Source organism: Furipterus horrens, unplaced genomic scaffold (assembly GCF_987537825.1).
Source record: "Furipterus horrens unplaced genomic scaffold, mFurHor1.1.pri manual_scaffold_8, whole genome shotgun sequence".
Classification (NCBI taxonomy): domain Eukaryota; kingdom Metazoa; phylum Chordata; class Mammalia; order Chiroptera; family Furipteridae; genus Furipterus; species Furipterus horrens.
In genome coordinates, this window is record NW_028327178.1 from 91658519 (window position 1) to 91676594 (window position 18076).

An 18076-nucleotide genomic window follows, 5' to 3' on the forward strand; every position below is an offset into this window, starting at 1 on the left:
CAGTACAGAATGAAGAAATAAGAAGTCAAAAAAAATGAGGAGAGAATAAGAAGACTCTGGGCCATCTCCAAAAATGTCAACATCTGAATCATAGGGATACCAAAAGGAGATGAAGAAGAGCAAGAAATTAAAAATTTATTTAAAAAAATAATGCAAGAAAACTTCCTTAGTTTGGTAAAGGAAATAGACATACAAGTCCAGAAAGCACAGAGAGTCCCAAACAAGCTAGACCCAAAGAAGACCACACCAAGACACATCATAATTAAAATGCCAAAGGTTAGAGATAAAGAGAGAATCTTAAAAGCAGCAAGAGAAAAGGAGAGAGTTATCTACAAAGGAGTTCCTATAAGTTTATCAGCTGATTTCTCAAAAAAACTTTGCAGGCAAGAAGGGACTGGCAAAAAGTATTCAAAGTGATGAAAAGCAAGGACCTACAACCAAGATTCCTCTACCCAGCAAAGCTATTGTTTAGAATGGAAGGACAGATGAAGTGCTTTCCAGACAAGGTAAAGCTAAAGGAGTTCATCATCACCAAGTCATTATTATATGAAATGTTAAAGGAACTTATTTAAGAAAAAGAAGATGATCAGAACTATGAGCAGTAAAATGACAACAAACTCACAACTATCAACTGAATCTAAAAAACAGAAAAACAAACTAAGCAAACAACTGGAACAGAAACAGAATCATAGATATGGAGATCATATGAAAGTTATCAACAGGGAGGGGTAAGGGGGAGAATGGGGGGAAAGGTACAAGGATTAAGAAGCATAATTGGTAGGTACAAAATAGACAGGGGGATGTTAAGGATATTAAAGGAAATGGAGAAGGGAAAGAATTTATATGCACAATCCATGGAAATGAACTAAGGGTACGGATAGCTGGAGGGAAGGGGGGTAACCGGTAGAGGGGGACAAAGGGAAAAAAATGGGACAACTATATGATAGCATAATCAATAAAATATACTTTAAAAATAACTTATTTTTATATTCATCAGCTGCATTATTTTTTAATTGGTGAATTAATTATTTTTAGAGAGAGGAGAAGGGAGGAAGAAAGAGGGAGAGAAACATTGTCGTGAGAAAGAAACATTATTCAGTTGCCTCTCACACGTACCCCAACCAGGGACTGAACCTGCTACCTAGGCATGTGCCCTGACTGGGAATCGAACCAGCAATCTTTCGCTTTGCAGGATGATGCCCAACCAAATGAGCCCCACCAGTCAGGGCAGCAACATTATTTTCATCATTATGATTCAAAAATCTTATGTAGGATAATTAGAGCAGATATCTTAAACTCAGGTGCCTACAGGAGCCAGGCAGGCAACAGGAGTAAGTGGAAGTAGAGCCATGTGTAAGAATGTACTGGAGCTGGGTGGAGACTATAGAACATGGAAGAGTTGTACCTGTCTAGAGAGAATTAGTCACATCTCAGCAGCAGTCCTTTATTGTCAAGCCTGATGATGTCAGAGTTTCCACTATTTCAAAACCAGAAATCCAGATTTTTATAGGAAGTCTGATGTTTTCTAATATTAATAATTTAAAATTCTGTACAGGCCAAACAAATACCTCCCATTGCCATGATAGGCTACAGTTACCACTTCGTGTGTCCTGAATGCAAATCTCTGGGTCCAGTTGAAATTCTCAGGGAGAGAATCTGGCTGGGTTGGTCTATTCCACTGAATCAATCAGCTATGGCTAAGGTATACTGCCCATCCAGCAGGGAATGTAGTGAAAACTCTCTGAGAAGCAGGTGTGGGCAAGTATGTGGTGATAGGCATAATTCAGAAAAGAGGCAAGGACTGAGGAGGTTCACTAAGAACAGCTTCTCTGCGGATGCCAGGGGCACAGAAAGCAAATGTATCAGAAATGCAATAAGCCCTAATAACTGCAAATTTAAGATGGGGGCTTATTTTTCTTATACTTATATAACAACATGTCTGGAGGTAGGCAGAACAAGGTTGGTATCAAAGCTCAGATATAGCCACATGATTCCAGAATCCTTCCATTTTTCACATCTCCATCTTAGCATGTCGGCTTTTGTTTACATGCTTGTCACCTCATGGTTGCAAGATGGCTGCAGCTGTGATCATCATGACTATGTTCCAGGAAGGGAGATAAGGAATTAAGGAAGTAAGGGATGTTTCCAGAAATCTCCAACATATTTCTTCTTCCATTTCATTGGCCAGACCTGGTTCACACACCAATACCTAGTTGTAAGGAAATTGGGAAGGTACTTTTAGCTTGGTATTTACATTGCAGCCCCAAACAATACTGAGGTTTTGTTCATTGGTACAAGAATAAACCTAAGGTAGGCAATCAGCAGCCTCTACCACCTCCTCTGAAGAAGTACTATATGCCATGGCGTCCCCAATGCTTACCCTGGCTAAGCACTGGGGACACCAGGCTGAAAGCTACAGCTTGCACAGGAGAAAGATATAGAAGTGACTGTGAAACCCAGTGCAGCTGGGCTTGGTTCCAAAGTGAGAAAATCAGCGTCTGGTTCTTTATAGCTCTTCTAGGCCTTCCATTCTTCCTGATCCCCCTTAGCCCTCCTGTTGTCAGTGTGGCCCAACCATGGCCCAAGCATGGTGGGAAGAATGTGTGATTAACATGAATAGCAGTTTCAGGAGGCACTCATGAGATGTTCCAGAAAGAAATATGTAACCAGCACATCTGGTTTATAATGTATATTAATCCCTGACATGTAATTTGAGTAATATATGTAAAGCAAAAAGCCCAAATGCTGATTTAGGAGCCTTATTATTACCCTGTCAACAGAATTCATGTTCTATTTGCACAGTGCTCGGGGCCCAGCATCTCATCTAGGGCAGCAGGAAGGAGAAGGCTTTCTGATGGATGCCAGCTGATGGTGGAGGTCCCCAATGATGGGGTTGGGGCATCGGTCAAGTGCTTGGAGCCCCTACTTGGGTTGACAGGAACTCATCTTGGCAATGAGGACTGTGGAACTAGACCAAGTTCTAGTTTGGTCTAGGGGCAGATCCATCCCCTAACCCCCCAAGAAGTCTAGAAAGCTGTGGCTTTGTGTTTCAAAGCCTGCTTTGCCACTTTTTCACCATGTGACTTTGGACAAGTTGCTTCAGGTCTCTCAGCCTCAATTTCCCCATCTATAAATGGGAATCATAAAAGCATCTATTTAATAGACCTGTTGTGTGGTTTAACTAAAAATAAAAAAACAATAATGACAAAAAACTAACCAGCTATGAGCATTTACTATGGGGCCAGTAGTATTCCAAGTGTTCAACGTATCTCATAGAATCCTCAGAGCAACCTTATGAAGTAGATACTTATTATGACCCCCAATGTACAGTTGGAGAAAATGAGGCACAGGGAGGTGAAGTAACTGGGGCTCTTCAACAGACTATCTTATGGGAAGTATTCAGTAAAGGGTAATTCTCCAGGTGATCCATGGCCAGTAGAACTTTCTGTGATGATGGAAATGTTTTGCGATTCTGTGCTGTCCAGTACAGTAGCCAACAAGCCACAGATGGCTATTAAGCATTTGAAATGTGGCTAGTTTAACTTAGGATCTGAATTTTTAGTTTAATTTAATATATAGTCGGTTGTGGCTTATGGCTACTGTATTGGATATCTACTCTCACCCCACCTGGAAGGATTTAGTCCCTTTTTATTTGTTGGACTAGACCTTAGGTAGATCAGTGGCCTGCCTGGTAGGGTTCCAGTAATAGGGTTGTATGAGCTGAACAAGGAGGATGATGGTTCATTCCTTTGAGTGGCCAGTTAGAACATGTTCTAGCATTCAGAATACTGCTCCTTTAACATGAGTGGGGCCTTGTCCTGGCTGGTGTGGCTCAGTGGATTGAGTGCCAGCCTGTGAACTAAAAGGTTGCTGGTTCGATTCCCAATCAGGGTACATGCCTGGGTTGTGGGCCAGGTTCCCAGTTGGAGGCATGTGAGAAGCAACCGATGGATGTATCTCTCATACATCTATGTTTCTCTCCCTCTCTTTCTCCCTTCCTTCCCCCTCTCTAAAAAGAAATAAAACCTTAAAAATAAAAACATGAGTGGGGCCTCAAGATCCCAAGCCTTTGGCAGTGGGCTCCAGGATTCTAGACACAGTCACGGTCAATGAGATTATATGACAGACATGGACCCTACCATCCTGGAACTGGCAGTCTAGTAGGGGAGAAGGCTATTAAACAAGTGGCCACTCAATTAATGATTTAATAACAATTAATTAAAGTCACACCTGAGTATATGCCAATGTCATAAGTAATAAAATGGCAGTTAGAGAAAGTGTGTTGGAAGCCCTCAACAGAGAGCAATTAATTGTGAATGGTGCTTTAGGAGATGGATTTGTCAGAAAAACACCCAGAAAGGAGAAATTACTACTGTGGGCAAATGAAACCTAATCTCACTGAGCAACTCTATGAGGCAACTAAGAATACCCCTCAGAGTTATCCCATATGAGGAGGGAGGATATTGGGGTTACCATCAACTCTCCATTGGTCATTGGTTGAAGGATATTTCTGTGGCATTACAGTGCCAGTACTTTTGCCTTGTCCAGTCCATGAGCCAAGTGTGGCAAGGTCTTTTGGGTCATAGTTGCAGGTATCAGCTTTGGAGCATGGGTTGAGTGCTGAGGAGTATTGATCTGAAACAAACTGACAGCCAGATATATCTCTAGCAAAATGGGTTTATTTGAGAACAACAAAGAACCACAGTTCTAGATATGCAGTCTAATGGTGGAATTTGAGCAAGACCGAAACAAAGGAGAAAATGCTCTTTTATGGACTCTGGAGGGGGCTGTTTAAAAGAGCATTGGAGGAAAGTGAAAGTTCAAAGTATCATGACTTTTCATTGGCTGAGTTATGGCAGTCTCCCATCGGCTGAGCTGTTACTTGGCAAGGAGGAATTTTTTTCTTCTCTCTGATGAGATAGTAAAGTTGTATCACTTCCTGTTATGGATGCAAGGTATGTCTCTTCTTGTTGGAGTCAGTAGTGTGTGTTGAGTGACACATGCATGGGAGTTCTTTGGTCTAGCCTCCCTACTTTATTTTAAATGATGTTTCTGTTAATTTCATAGGAGATATGGGTGGGGCTCTGGCTGTTGGCTACAGATGGGTTTCCTTCTTACAAATCATAGTATCTTGAGTTTCCCCACCTCACCATTGACTCAGTGGGGAGGGGAAGTTTGTCCATATTTGGACACATGTTGCCCCCAGCCTTAGTAGCTAACAGAGGACAGTACGAGGATTCATATGTCAATTGGCTGACACCCAGAAACCATCTTGAGTAGAGGAAGAGGTGGGGGCAGGGACACAGTAAGATGAACCTTTTACTCAAAAGATACTACAGGAATTTCTGTGAGATACTGTGGATTTGGTTCTAGGACACTGCAATAAAGTGAAGGTTGCAATAAAGTGAGTCACATGAATTTATTTTGGTTTCTAGTGCATATAAGTTATGTTTATACTATACTGTAGTCTATTAAGTGTGCAATAGCATTATGTCTAAAAAAGTACATACCATAATTTAAAAATACTCTATTGATAAAAAACTCTAGACATCATCTGAGCCTTCAGTGAGTTTTCGTTTTTTCGTTAGTAGAGGACCTTGCCTCATTGTTGATGAAAACACAATTATCTGTGAAATGCAATAAAATGAGGTATGCCTGTACTTATCTAAGTGAGATCATTTTAAACTGGAAGAGACTAAGTTACTGTTAATTAGGTTTATATTGTTCACAATAATAGATAGGGAGGCACAGGAAAAAAAAAAGGTGAATTATACCAGATAAAGAACCTATACTTTTTTGTGTGCCTACAAGTTGTGGAGGATACACAGATTTCAATTCTATCACAAATATATTCTCCATGAAAACAGGGTTTTTATCTGTTTTGATTGTAGCTATATTGCAGCTCATAGCACTATGCTGGGCACAGAAAGAGAAGCTGAATAAATATTTGTTAAATGAATGTACTCTTTGTATTTTCCTATGAGTGACCCTTTCCTTTCTCAGACCCAAACCATTTATTTTCAATTAGTTTATTACAGCTTCACCCAAAGCTGGGCAGGGGTGCTGTTATTTTCTCTCAAACAATTAAGTGCTTTTGTAGAGAGTCAGGGTGTGAGGGGCTGCTCTCTGTGTCCCACACAAGCCCTGCTCGACTCCTAGAGAATAGTGAGGCTGTCAGAACACTGGCCGGTGACTGAAGGGCTGCAAGTGTGACTTCAATTTAATGCCTTCTTAATTAGTACAATGACTGGGTTTTTCCTCACTGCCACTTGACTCATGGCTGTCTCCAGGGCTCATTAAGATCAGGGATGAATAGCACTCCTCTAACCCCTTATGTCCCAATTGTGGAATACGTAGAGCTGGATTCTAGGCCCAACAATGCCCCTTTCTAGTTGGATGACTTTGGTTGAGTCATGTTCTCTCTCTGAGCCTCGGATTCTTCATCTGGATGGCGCAGTGGCCTTGAGAATAGCTCTAGGCTTAGCTGCTCCTCCTGGTACAAACATATGTGACTCTTCAACACTGCAGGCCACATACCTCTTTACCTACAAGGATTGCTTTAATGATGTGGGTCTGGAGTCAGCCAAACATGTGTCCCAATCCTGGATTAAATTCATCACCTCTTCCAGGCTGTGTGGCTTTAGACAAGTCACTTAACAACTATCAGTGCACTCTTTAAAAAACATTTAAAAAGAATAATTTGTTTGTTTATTTATTTATTTTTAGAAAGAGGGGAAAGGAGAAAGAGGGAGAGAAACATCACTGTGTGGTTGCCTCTCACTTGTGCCCCCAACTGGGGACCTGATGTGCAACATAGTCATGTGCCCTGACTGGGAATCGAACCAGTGACACTTGGCTCGTAGGACGATGCTCAATCCACTGAGCCACCACAGCCAGGATTAAAAAAAATTTTAAATACACACACACACACACACACACACATCCCCAGATGCAAGGCATTGTTCTAAGAATGCTCAGTTTGAATCCTGGATCTGCTGTGCGCTAACTGTATGACCTTGGGCAAGTCACTTAACCTCTCTGATGTTCAGTTTCCTCATCTGTGAAGTGGGAGTAATAATAGCATTTTTTCCCCACGGTTGCTGTAAGAAGTAAGTGAATTAATAAATTTGAAACATTTAGAACTGTGCCAGGAAAATGGCAAATACCAATAAATGTTGGCTGTTATTATGGATACTTATCTTGTTGAAACTTTACAACCCACACTGGGAAGAAGTCTGGCTTTCCCCATTTCAAAACTGAAGGTAATAATACCCACAGCATAGGGTAGTTCTGATTGTCAAGTGACACAGGCAAAATAACAATAGCCAATATTTATTGAGTCCTGCAATGAACCAGATATTATGCTGTATGAATCAGAAATATGTTTGACAGCAAGAAGCAAAAATTAAAAGTAACAATGGCACAAATATATATGGCTTCATCTCACATAAAAATTCTGGAGGAATCCAGACTCTTTGTCTTTCTGCTTTACCATTCTTTTATTTTTTCTTTTAAAATATTTTTATTATATTTTTAAGTGTATTTTATTGATTATATTGTTACAGTAGTTCCAACTTTTTTCCCCTTTGCTCCCTGCTGCCCAGCACCCCCCTCGCCCAGTAATCCCCCATGCTCCCAATCCATGTCCATGGGCTGTGCATACAAGTTCTCCGGATTCACCCTTTCCTATATTATTCTTTTTTAAAAAAATAATTATTTTTTATAACTATGAAAAATAACAATTCCCCCCTCTCAGACTTAAGACCCTTTATAATCTTATAAAGGACAATGGGCTAAGGTCTTGTGCTCCTCTAGCTGCTTCAAGCTGGACATGGTCGTCGTCCTACCTACCCTTGGGTCCAGAAATCCCTAATAAGAGTGAGGTTGTTGAGGGGAGGGGGCCTTCCCACATGGGGAAGGATCGTGCAGACTCCAGGTCAGTTGGCTGTCCCCGGACAACGGCGTGCTTGGTTTAACAGGCTGGCATCCTTGTTGTATTCTGGAGGGAACAGATTTGGCAACAGGGTTAAAAGACATCATTCAATCCATAACTACTAGATGATAAAAGGCAGGTATTAATTTTTCAATGCCCCACATTAGGGGAAAAAAGGGCTTCTTTGGAGGAAAGTGTGCAAGGCACGTCACATTTGTCCAAAACCCTTTTGCCCACTATACTTAGTTTGGGCTGAAGGGAATATTTTAGGTCCCCCCCCCCTCAAACCTCTGGGCCCTTTCTGTCCATCTGCTGTACCATTCTTATCAAGTCAGTATTTGTTCTCAAGATTGTAAGATAGCTGCTGTGCCTCTGTGCATCACATCTCTGTTCCAGGCAGAACACAGGGATAAGTGCAAAGGCTGACAAGTGCCAGTTGAGCCTGTCTCTTTAAAAAAACTTTTTTGGTTAAGCAATTTCCACTTACATATTATTGGCCAGAACTCTGTCATCTGCTAGGGAGCCTAGAAAATCAAGCCAGCCTTCATGGCAAGGGAGGCTCTAAACAATTTGGGGGTAGCCAAAACGCATAGACAAATAAGTGACAAGACTAAGAAATACCACGAAGGAAATGAACAAGAGGTGAAACTAGAGGACATCTTTAGGTAGGATGTTCAGGGAAATCCTCCTCCAGGAGGGTATTTAGGCAAAGAGACCTGAGGCATAAGAAGGAAAAGAGGTGGGGGAAGAACGTTCCTGGCTTTGGTGTCACCATCGCTTTAATTTTCTTTTTTTCCTTTTGAAGAGACACGGAGGTCATCAAACAATACAAGTGGAGCTATAACTACTGTTCTGGCAGAGCCAACGTTCAATTCAAGCTCTGTCCGGCTCTTGGGAATCCCAGCTCTTAGGCAGCAGGTTCTGGGGGAAGTGATGTGGAAGATACAATCACGCTATCACAGGTAGGAGGACGCATGGAGGATTTGGACAATTCCCAGCCTTCAGGGAAATCTACAGCTGAAGACTGAAACGCAACGGTCCTCGATTGCTCATGGAAGACCCCTCTGTCTGTGCCTTGGAGACTGCAACAGAGACTTTGGTGAAGGTTTCCGACAGGAGCAATAAGCAGGAAGGAGGGGGGCGCACCACCCAGATCAAATTATAAAACATTCCCTGCACCCCAGAAGGGTAAATATACTTGCTTTAACCCTTTTTCTTTTTTAAGGTGGTTCGGCTCTTCCCCCCGAGGCCCACCCTCAGGGTGGCCTCTCCGCCGAGTCTCCCGACTAGGCAGCAAGGAGCGATCAGCTCCCAGACTACACAATTGGTTCCTTGAAAGTGAAAAAAGGTGGTGTTCCTTCCTACTAGGTTTCTTCCGCATCCCTCGGGCACCGCCCCCGGCGGATTTGTTTGGGACCCATCCCTAAGGCCCCACCCACCCCAGCACCACCCTCTAGGCCCCACCCACCCCAGCACCATCCCCTCGATCCTCCTTTTGGTTACACCTCCTTCCGGCTCCACCCCGGAGCGGCCACCTTTGGGGCCCCCACTCCCTTCCGGGCCCTCCTCCAGTCTCGCTTCAATCTTTACTCCCTCTGGGCTTCCCTCCACCTTTGACTCCTCCTCTGGGCACGGCCTCTTTTAGCCCCACCCACAGCCCCTCCTTTCAAACATAAACTTGGCCCCTCCGCGATCTTCCTTACATGCCTCGTGCTCCTCTCTTCTCTGGCACCGTCACCCTCTCAGTTCCCGCCCACCTTCGGCTCCATAATGGTTCTAGCAAGTCTCTCTTCCCGCCCTGGGCCCCGCCTCCGCAGGCTCCCACCTCATCCCTCTCCCTGTTGGGCTCTGCCCCGGCCCCTCCTTCCTCCTCTCCCCGCCGAAGCTCTGGGCCTTTCCAAAGCCAAGCTGAGGGGTTAGTGAGAGACCACACGCCTGGGAAGCCGGGCTGTACTGGGGCGGAGCTGCGGACTCCTCGCGTTCGTGTCACCTTGTCCTTCCTTGGAGACAGAGGCGGGGAAGTGGGAGAGCCCGGGGCCAGGGCGGGAGGAGCAGGCAGGGCAGAGTTGAGGGAAGCCGCTCCGGGTTCCCCCACCCCCGCACGCCTCAGTGGTACCGGCCGAGGGAAAGGCTCGCGGCTGCGGGGCTAGCTCCGCTGTCAGTGCGGCTGGGCGCGCGAGCGGCGCGGGCGCGGGGCGGGCATCTCTGAGAGGCTGAAGGGGCGGTAGCGACTGCGGGGGCGACTTCTCCCCCTCCGGTGTGCTCAGCTCCTCAAGCTGCGACCAGGTCCGCCCTCTTTCTCCCTTCCGCCCCGAGTGCGGAGGCACCGCCTTCTTCCGCGCCGCGCGGCTTCTTCTAGACCTCTTGGCGCGGGTGAGTGGGATCTGCGGGTATCTCCTTAGGGGTGTGTGTGTGGGGGGGTGGTGTTCCTTGCTCCTTTTCCGTCACCCACTTCTTCGCGCGGGCCGCTGCCTATTTTTAGAAACTCTTTTTCCGGCCATTCTGGGAGTCCCGCGAGCCAGAGTAACTCCCGTCGCCCTCCCCCCCGAACCTACTCCCACCCGGGCCCGCCACCCTGGGTCACCGGCCCGGCCCATCCGACCTCGCTCCTAGCCGCCCTGGCGTTCCCGATCTGCTTGTCCCTGCGGGCCCGGCCTCGGTCCGGAGTTGGCTGCACGGGCCCGCGCCCGCTCGGAAGTTGGAGTCTTTTGTGCTCGCGCCCCGCCCCGCGGGGGGAGGAGTGGGGATTGGTAGCCGCGCGGAGGAGGCCTCGGGCGGGCCCGGCCCGGCCCTGGCTCTGGTCCTAGCTCCAGGCTTCTTTCGGCTTTCCTTCCCAGTTTGGGTCTGCGGGCCCCTGGAGGCGCGCAAAACTGGCCCTGCCTCGCTCCTCCTCGGCCCCACTTAAACGGGTCCTGGGCTCGTTGCACATCTTGGGCTTGGAGAGGATCAACAACAGGCCCTGGACCTGGGGCGATGTTCCGTACCTGAGTCAGCCCCCTTCGCAGCCGAGCCTCAGTTTGCCCCTCCGTGAAATGGAGGAAAGAAAGTCTCCTTTAAGGGTGTTTGTAGATTCACGGAGGGAAGCTAATGTGTGAGAGAAGTGTTTAATACCAACAGGTAAAATTTAATGGACTTGACTCAGGAACTTCATAAGTCCTACTTCATTTAAAGCCCGCGGCGGCCTTCTAGGGCTATCACCATTTACACAAGCAGAAGTCAAGGCGCAGAGAGGTTGAATCATTTGTTTCAAATCACTTAGTAGCCACGGAAGTGTAAAGCCATGGTGCTGGTAACTGTTGTTTATTAGTGTGAGCTTCTGTAATCTCTTTGTGAAGAGATTTACGGTAACTTAACCCTTGGGTCACCTGTTAAAGACAGAACTCCGTTCTCCTTGACTCCTGCGCTAGTGTCCACTATGCTATGGATGAAATCCCATTGGGGGCTACTGGAGGATCAAGGGAAAGGAAGTTACTATGAATTTTTTGCTAGTATTGCCTATTAGAAGTTGATGGATGCAGGAGACTCCAGATCTCAAACACACTGACGTTCCTTCATTTTTATTTTTATTTTTTAATTAAAAAAAAATTCTATTACAGTTGTCCCAATTTTTCCCGTTGCTCTGCACCGCCTCCCTCCCTGGGTTTTTGTCTCAAAGAAAGCTTAAGTCATAAACAGTGAGGTCCATTCTTTATTTTGTTTAAGGCATGTTCCTCCTCTGAAACCTTAACAGTGTTAAGATGTATAGCTCCCAGATGGGGGAGGGGGAACAGGACGTGGCTTAAGGCAATTACTTCAGCTCCCTCTCTTCAAATGGAGTTTTATTTCTCCTATTTTTCAGATGAGGTCCATACGGGTAAAAGTGAACTAAAATTAACTTTGGCAGGTGTTCTAATTTTTCAGTGTGTTGATTCCCCATGTGGGAAGTATCTAAAAATCAGGCAGGGGAGTTTTTAGGCCAGGTCTTGAGGAATCTCCTGATACTTGCATTAGTTCTCTGGAGTCTGGAGGTCTTCTGTGCTTACCACTTTACAAGATTCTGAATTTAGGAGTTGTGGTATGTAGGAGTTGGAAGGGGTCTTACAGGTCATCTAGTACCATTTTTTAAATCAGCCTTTCCTCCCTTACCTTTTAACTGAACCTTGGGAAGGGGAAGTAAGCCTAGATCCACAGGGTGCCTTAATGACGGAATTAGAACTAGAATTCCCAGTCTTCTGCGTCTTAGTCCAGTAATATTTTTATTTCTACCATATCTTGCCATGTTTTGAAAGGGCGCTGAATTACTTATGTAGGCCTTAAGACCAGGAATCTTGAGTTAATTGGAATCACAAGGAAGTTGCTTAGTCCCAGCCACTCTTACCTGCCTCAGGCTTAGCTTTAGGAGGAGGCCAGGTTTTTGTGCACAGCAGATATGCTAGTTCTCGTAAATCACCATTTTAATTGTACAGTACTTTCTAGTACTCTTCCGTAACCATTATCTGATTTCATTTCTAATCCAGTCCTATAAGGGAGGGAGGTTTAACAGCTATCGTTGAGAATTGAGAGGCCGCAAGGTAAGGGCACTTGCCTTAGATCATCAAGTTAATAAGTGGCAAGGACAGAGCACCTCTCCTGGTCAGAGAATTTAATGTAAAATTATGAACTAAGCCTTTCCTTGTGGCCGTCTGAGACTCAATTTCCTTATCTGTGTACTCTGGGTTTTGTAGGGACTATGAAAATGGCTGTGAAAGTGCATTGTAGTAGTTGTGAGTAGTAGGACTAGTTACTAGTATTTATTAAGTACTAACCATGTGCCAGTCACTGGACTAAGGACTTTATATGGAACCTCTCATTTAATCCTTAGAGGAACTGTGTGAATGAGGTAGTATGATATACCTGTTTTACAGAAGAAGAAACAGGCTTAAAGAGGTTACAGGACTTTCTCAGGGTCATGTGGTTGATATGGGCAGACAATATAACTTTAAAACTAGTGCACTTTATTTTGTGAAAATATACATAAGACAAAATTTACCATTTTAACCATTTTAAAATGTACAATTCTGTGGCATTAAGTACATTTATATTGTAGTGCAACCATCACCACCATCCATCTAGAATTTTTTTGTCTTCCCCAATTGAAACGATATCCATTAAACTTAACTCCCTGTTCCCCCCTGCCCCCTAGCCCCTGGCAACCACCTTTCTATTTTCCGTTTATGAATTTGCTTTAGGCACCTCATATAAGGAGAATCATACAATATTTGTCCTTTTGTGATTGGCAAAGCTGGAGCTCTTAGTGCTTCCCTTACCTCAGGGTGTAATGTAAATGCAGAACAATTATTAGTGTGTATCTTCAGTAGGGTGTGGCATGCAGCTCCAGAAGCAGGGACCCAGGTACTTCTGGGTTAGCTTCCTCCTCCTTTTCTCCCCACTCTGGACTGAATTTCCTTATTACTGAAACCTTTTTTGAGATCTCTCCTTGCCCCTTCTGTATCTTCCAAAGACACCTCATACCCCTGAAATAGAACCAAGAGGACTTTCTACCCTTGCCGTGTTTGCACCTGCCTTTCTGACTATCCCAAGTTTTGGGCATACGGGGCTGCAGTGATCATGAATAGCAGTGCTATGACAGCAGCTCGGATCAGAACTACTCAGAGGATGATTAAATGGATTGCCTTTATGAAATGCTCCCTCTTTGTGCTCTTCTCTCCGTAAAGGCACATGAGGGATTAGCTTTTGGGTTCTTAGAGGGTGTTTATGGATCTTCACTGCTTGCAGCTGGTTAAGATGGAGTGAAATGCCATATTTAGCCTCTCAAAATTCCCTTTTTTCATGTCTGTGTATTTGGGGTGGGATGTGGTGTTTATGTTTGTGAAGGGTAGTTGGAATTTTGTCCTGATACCAATAGGGATCGGTTGGAGGTGTTCTAGAGATGGGTAATAGGGCAACAAACAGATCTGAGCATGTTGCGCTTTCCTTAAAAAATCTGATGGCTCAATGTTTCCTATGTATTAAAGTCCAAACCACTGAGTATGGTAATGAGGACAGAGTGTGCTGAATTGTTTATTGGATAGACTCTTGTATGAGGGGCTTTAAAGTCATGTAGACCAGCCAGCCACATTTGAATTGGTTACCTGTTGAGATTCTCTTTCATTGGGCATCTTGTTTTGGAAAGTTTTCCATTCACTGAACAATTATTAAGCATGTCACACATGGTACTAAGCTTGAGTGTATATGGCTTGGCGGGGAAGACATGTAAGGAAACAGGCAGTGTGAGAAGTATTGTGACAGACAAATAGCATGAAAGCATGGAGGAATGGTAACTAACTCAGCCTTGGAAGAAAGGGACGGTGAAGGAAGGCTTTCCCAGAGAAGCTGGCTAAGCTTAGACTTCAGGAAAAGAAGAGATGGGGAGTTAATGAGGAGACATAAGACTATCTAAGGCAGAAGGAATAGGAAGTCTAGAGATGGTGGTGGTAATAGGTGAGACTTTACTATATCTTTTACTATATCTTCCACGTACTGTTCTAAGCATTTAACACGTATTTAACTCATTTCTTCCCACACCTTGAGAGATATCTACTATTATTATCTATTCTGTAGGTAAAGAAACAGACCCTGGGGTTAAGTAAGTTTCTTAAGATTTTTTGGTGGAGCATAAAGCATGAGATGGGTGGATGTGGCAAGAGATGGGACTGGCAAGATAGGCAGAGTAGAGGCTAAGTCATGAAAGGGCTTTGTTTCCTGGATTGAAGAGTTTGGTACTCACTTCAAAGTGAAGGGGCCATGATCCTCTGTGCATTTTAGAGAAATAACTAGCTACCTATTTGGGGAGTGGATTTGAGGACTAGGGCACCATAGGCAAAGAGACCAGTTGGGAGGCTGTTGCAGTAATGACAAGCAAGAGTTGATGGTGTTTCAAATGAAGATGATGTGGGTGTGTGGAGGGGGCTGTTGGGTGTAGAAGAAAATGGAATTGAGCAATGAGAATTAGATTGTTGGTATGGAGAGTAAGGAAGAAATCAAGGATTACTTCTAGATTTCTACATGGTGCAGGCATATAGATGTGGATGCCACTTATTGAGGCGAGGACACAGGAGCAGGAGCACGGAAGAGAAGAGTGAGGTTCCTCATGCAGTATCTTCTGATCCTAGTTCTTCATGGGGAGGGGAGAAGGAGCAGGAGTGAGGGGAGAGTGCGGCATGACAAGTCTGGCAACTACCCCTCGATAAACTATCTCTGGATAAACTAGATGCTGTAAACACTAGTTTTGGAAGAGAGGAAATATTAGATTGCAGACATCCAGGTCCTGCACAGCTTTGAAGACTGCTGATGTTAAGCGAAGGAAGCCTTACATATTCTCCAGACAGTTTCCTTTGGCACTGCTCTCCATGTACAATCACGTTCCTCTCTAAGTTAACTCTGCTTACTCTCTGCTAGGCACTGGGAAAACAAAAATGAGTAAAACAGCTTGAGAAGCTCATATCCAGAAGGGCAGCAGATTGCTCAGTAGCTTAGATACAGTGGTTTTGGGAGAGTGAGGTGAGCAGATTGGGGTGGGACAGAATGGGAAGGGACCTGGAGGGATTTTTATTAGGAACAGGAGTCAGGAGATACTGCTCAGTGCTCCAGTCTTTTTGTCAGCTGGCAAAGGTCCAGGCTTATTCATCTGAAAAATAATAGAAAATAATGAGATGACTCCAAGGGTCCCTTCTGGCAATAACATTTTATGATTCTAGATGATAATTTAGACAAAATATCTCTTGGGGAGGTATTTTCTTTCACCCCTTCTCTCCATTTCCCTCCTTTTCTTATGCATTGTTAGAGGGTTAGGGTTGGAGATAGGCGAGTTTTCATATGAGTGTCTATAAAAACCTAGTTTTATTCAATTTTAGATTCATGTATAAAATGTACAGCTGGAGGGGAGAAGATGACAGCAGTAATGTTAGCCTGCTGTCCTACAACAGCCCCCTGGGTATTTTAAGGGAAGTTTCAGATCTGTGATGGGGTGTAAGAGGGACAGTGAGATAAATTGTGAGCCTAGTCATGATCCTGAGGCTCATTTGGTCTGGTCCATGCTACTAATTCAGTGTGTGGGCTTGACAAAGCCCCTTTTCTTCTTTGGACTGTTTCCTCATAAAATCTGGGATGTCCCTGAAATTCTGTAATACCCCAACAGTGAGGGGCTGGGGACAGAAAAGGATTGGAGGTTTCCCTCTAGTCCCTTGACCCTCCTCATCCTCACTTAAGTGAATAGCTAGTCAGGCAGCTTCCAAGAGTCATTGTTCGATATCTTTTTCTGTTTCTGTTGCCCTGCCTTTTTCCTCTGAATTTTAGTGTCTTTCTGTCACTTCATAATGGCCTTCATGTGAATAAGTATGCTGTACCTCCTTGGAGGAGGGAAGGAAGGATGGGCTATTATCCTTAGGTTCTAGTCTATATCCCCAAAGACCCATTTAGGTTGTCCACTGCACCTTGTTCTCTATGCTGGGGTAGGGGTGCAGAGTTTGTAGTTGAATACTCAGGTTTCCCGAGGCTCAGACATATCTATTTGGAGTGCTTCACCTGATTAAGGTGCAAACCTGGCAATGCTCCGGACATGCCCAGTGTGATTCCACGGGGGGAAATAGCATTAAGTGGGCTTTTGATGCTTGCCAAACTCACATTAATTGTAATTACCCAATACTCTCTGGGATCTCAGTATTCCTATCTGTAAAACAGGGGGCTTGGGCTAGATAATCTTAAATGATATTTTTACCTTTTAACAACCTGACTTTCTGGTTTTGTGCAAGTAGCTTAAGAATCCATCTTTGGAAAGAGGAAGGGCTCTGCTAGAGCACTGAAAGTCTCTCGGAGGGTTAAATTCTGGGTTCACAGGTACATTTTAGTGTATCACCAGATGGATATTGCTCTTGAGAATGGGCAGATTGCTGAAAAATTGCTTGTGAGATGAATTTGTCAAATTGTCCATTATAAAGTTGGAGCTGTTGTCCTATGGGACAAACTTGGAGTCCAAGACCATAAAAAAATTAATTTAAATATGTAGCAGATATGTTTAAAGTCATATGATAAAGGGGAAAAAAATCCACTGTAAAATTCCCAGCAGTACTAAAACTGGAAAAATGCTAGGCCAGAAATTTGCATTTCCTTAGAGTTTTAACTTTATGAGGTAGATACTGCTACTGAGTTACCTGGCCCTTGAAATGCCATCTGTAGAGACTGAATACTAGTTCTGTTTGTCAAGGTAAGAATCATTGCTTTATTCCAAGTAAGTATTTTTTAGAAGGCCAGGTTTAGGAACTTAATGTCATTGGCTAGGTTTTCTTCATTCCAGAGGCATTTATCTGGTATTTAGCCGTCTCCTGTTTATTTGATTTATTAAGGATTTTCCTAAGCCTAGTTAAAGGTACTGGTGTCTGTTGATACGTTGTCTAGTTTCCTTTGTAATTCTTTGTGCTAGTGAGAAAGCAAGCTCAGCAGTAGATTTAAAAGAACGATTTCCATAACTCATTATTTCTCTAGGTCTGGGTTTTCTTTCTGGAAGGTATGATTATGCTGCACTGAGAAGTCAAATGTTGTTCCCTGCTTACATAGACCATTTTAAACCTTTGGGACTTTGTTCTTGCAGATAGCTTGTAAGCTGGCACTGAGGAACGGTGCTGTCAATATAATAATGATAGCTGTGCCTGAATCAGTTGAACACAGGAAGATCTTTTCTTCACACCTTAAAAGACTCACCCTAAATTGATTTTCACATCAATTAAAATCAATTCTTACTAAAATTAGGGTGTTAGGTAGAGTTACCATGCTAAGTAGGTTGTCTAGCTGTTGTAACATGATTATGCTTGGAAATCAAACTGCTTTCCATTCGTAAGGTCAACGCATTCATACCAGGGATTTGGAGTACCTACTGTGTGTTTCTTTATTGAGAACATAAAAACTAAGCAAGATGTGATTCTTGTCCACAAATTGTTTCAGTCTTGAGAGGAGACGGATAAGTATGAAAGATTCTATCTGCTCCTTAACTCTGCTGCCCTGGCCCAGATATTTGGGTTGAGGGTTCAGACTGGAAATAACAAAATTGATGGATATATGACTAGGCAAGAAGACCTGTTTTAATATGACTTTCCTGTTTAGATTTATTTTTGGCTTTCCCTCTCTCCCTTT

General features: G+C 44.0%; 1 protein-coding gene and 1 long non-coding RNA gene across 9 annotated transcripts in view; one reads left to right on the forward strand and one right to left on the reverse strand.

Annotated features, from left to right (window-relative positions):
• Window positions 1-6935: 6935 nt before the first annotated feature.
• On the reverse strand, window positions 6936-10640 carry LOC150003451 (uncharacterized). Of its 2 annotated transcripts, none has more exons than XR_016512766.1 (3): window positions 10536-10640; window positions 9759-10405; window positions 6936-9264 (listed from the first exon to the last, which is right to left on the reverse strand). It is a non-coding gene; the product is annotated as an uncharacterized LOC150003451 (long non-coding RNA). The 2 variants fall into 2 exon arrangements; XR_016512767.1 differs by having other exon boundaries at window positions 6936-9015; window positions 9136-9264; window positions 9759-10640.
• The window catches only part of RALY (RALY heterogeneous nuclear ribonucleoprotein), an 88085-nt gene continuing 79697 nt past the window's right edge, over window positions 9689-18076 (forward strand). Inside the window, exon 1 of one of the 7 annotated variants that reach the window (XM_090286257.1) lies at window positions 9689-9848. In XM_090286257.1, coding sequence (XP_090142383.1) covers window positions 9704-9848 — 145 coding nt within the window. In that variant the 5' untranslated portion in view covers window positions 9689-9703. Of the gene's footprint in view, window positions 9849-10027; window positions 10307-18076 lie in introns of those variants that run through there. The other 6 variants (XM_090286261.1, XM_090286256.1, XM_090286255.1 and 3 more) reach the window with 6 other exon arrangements.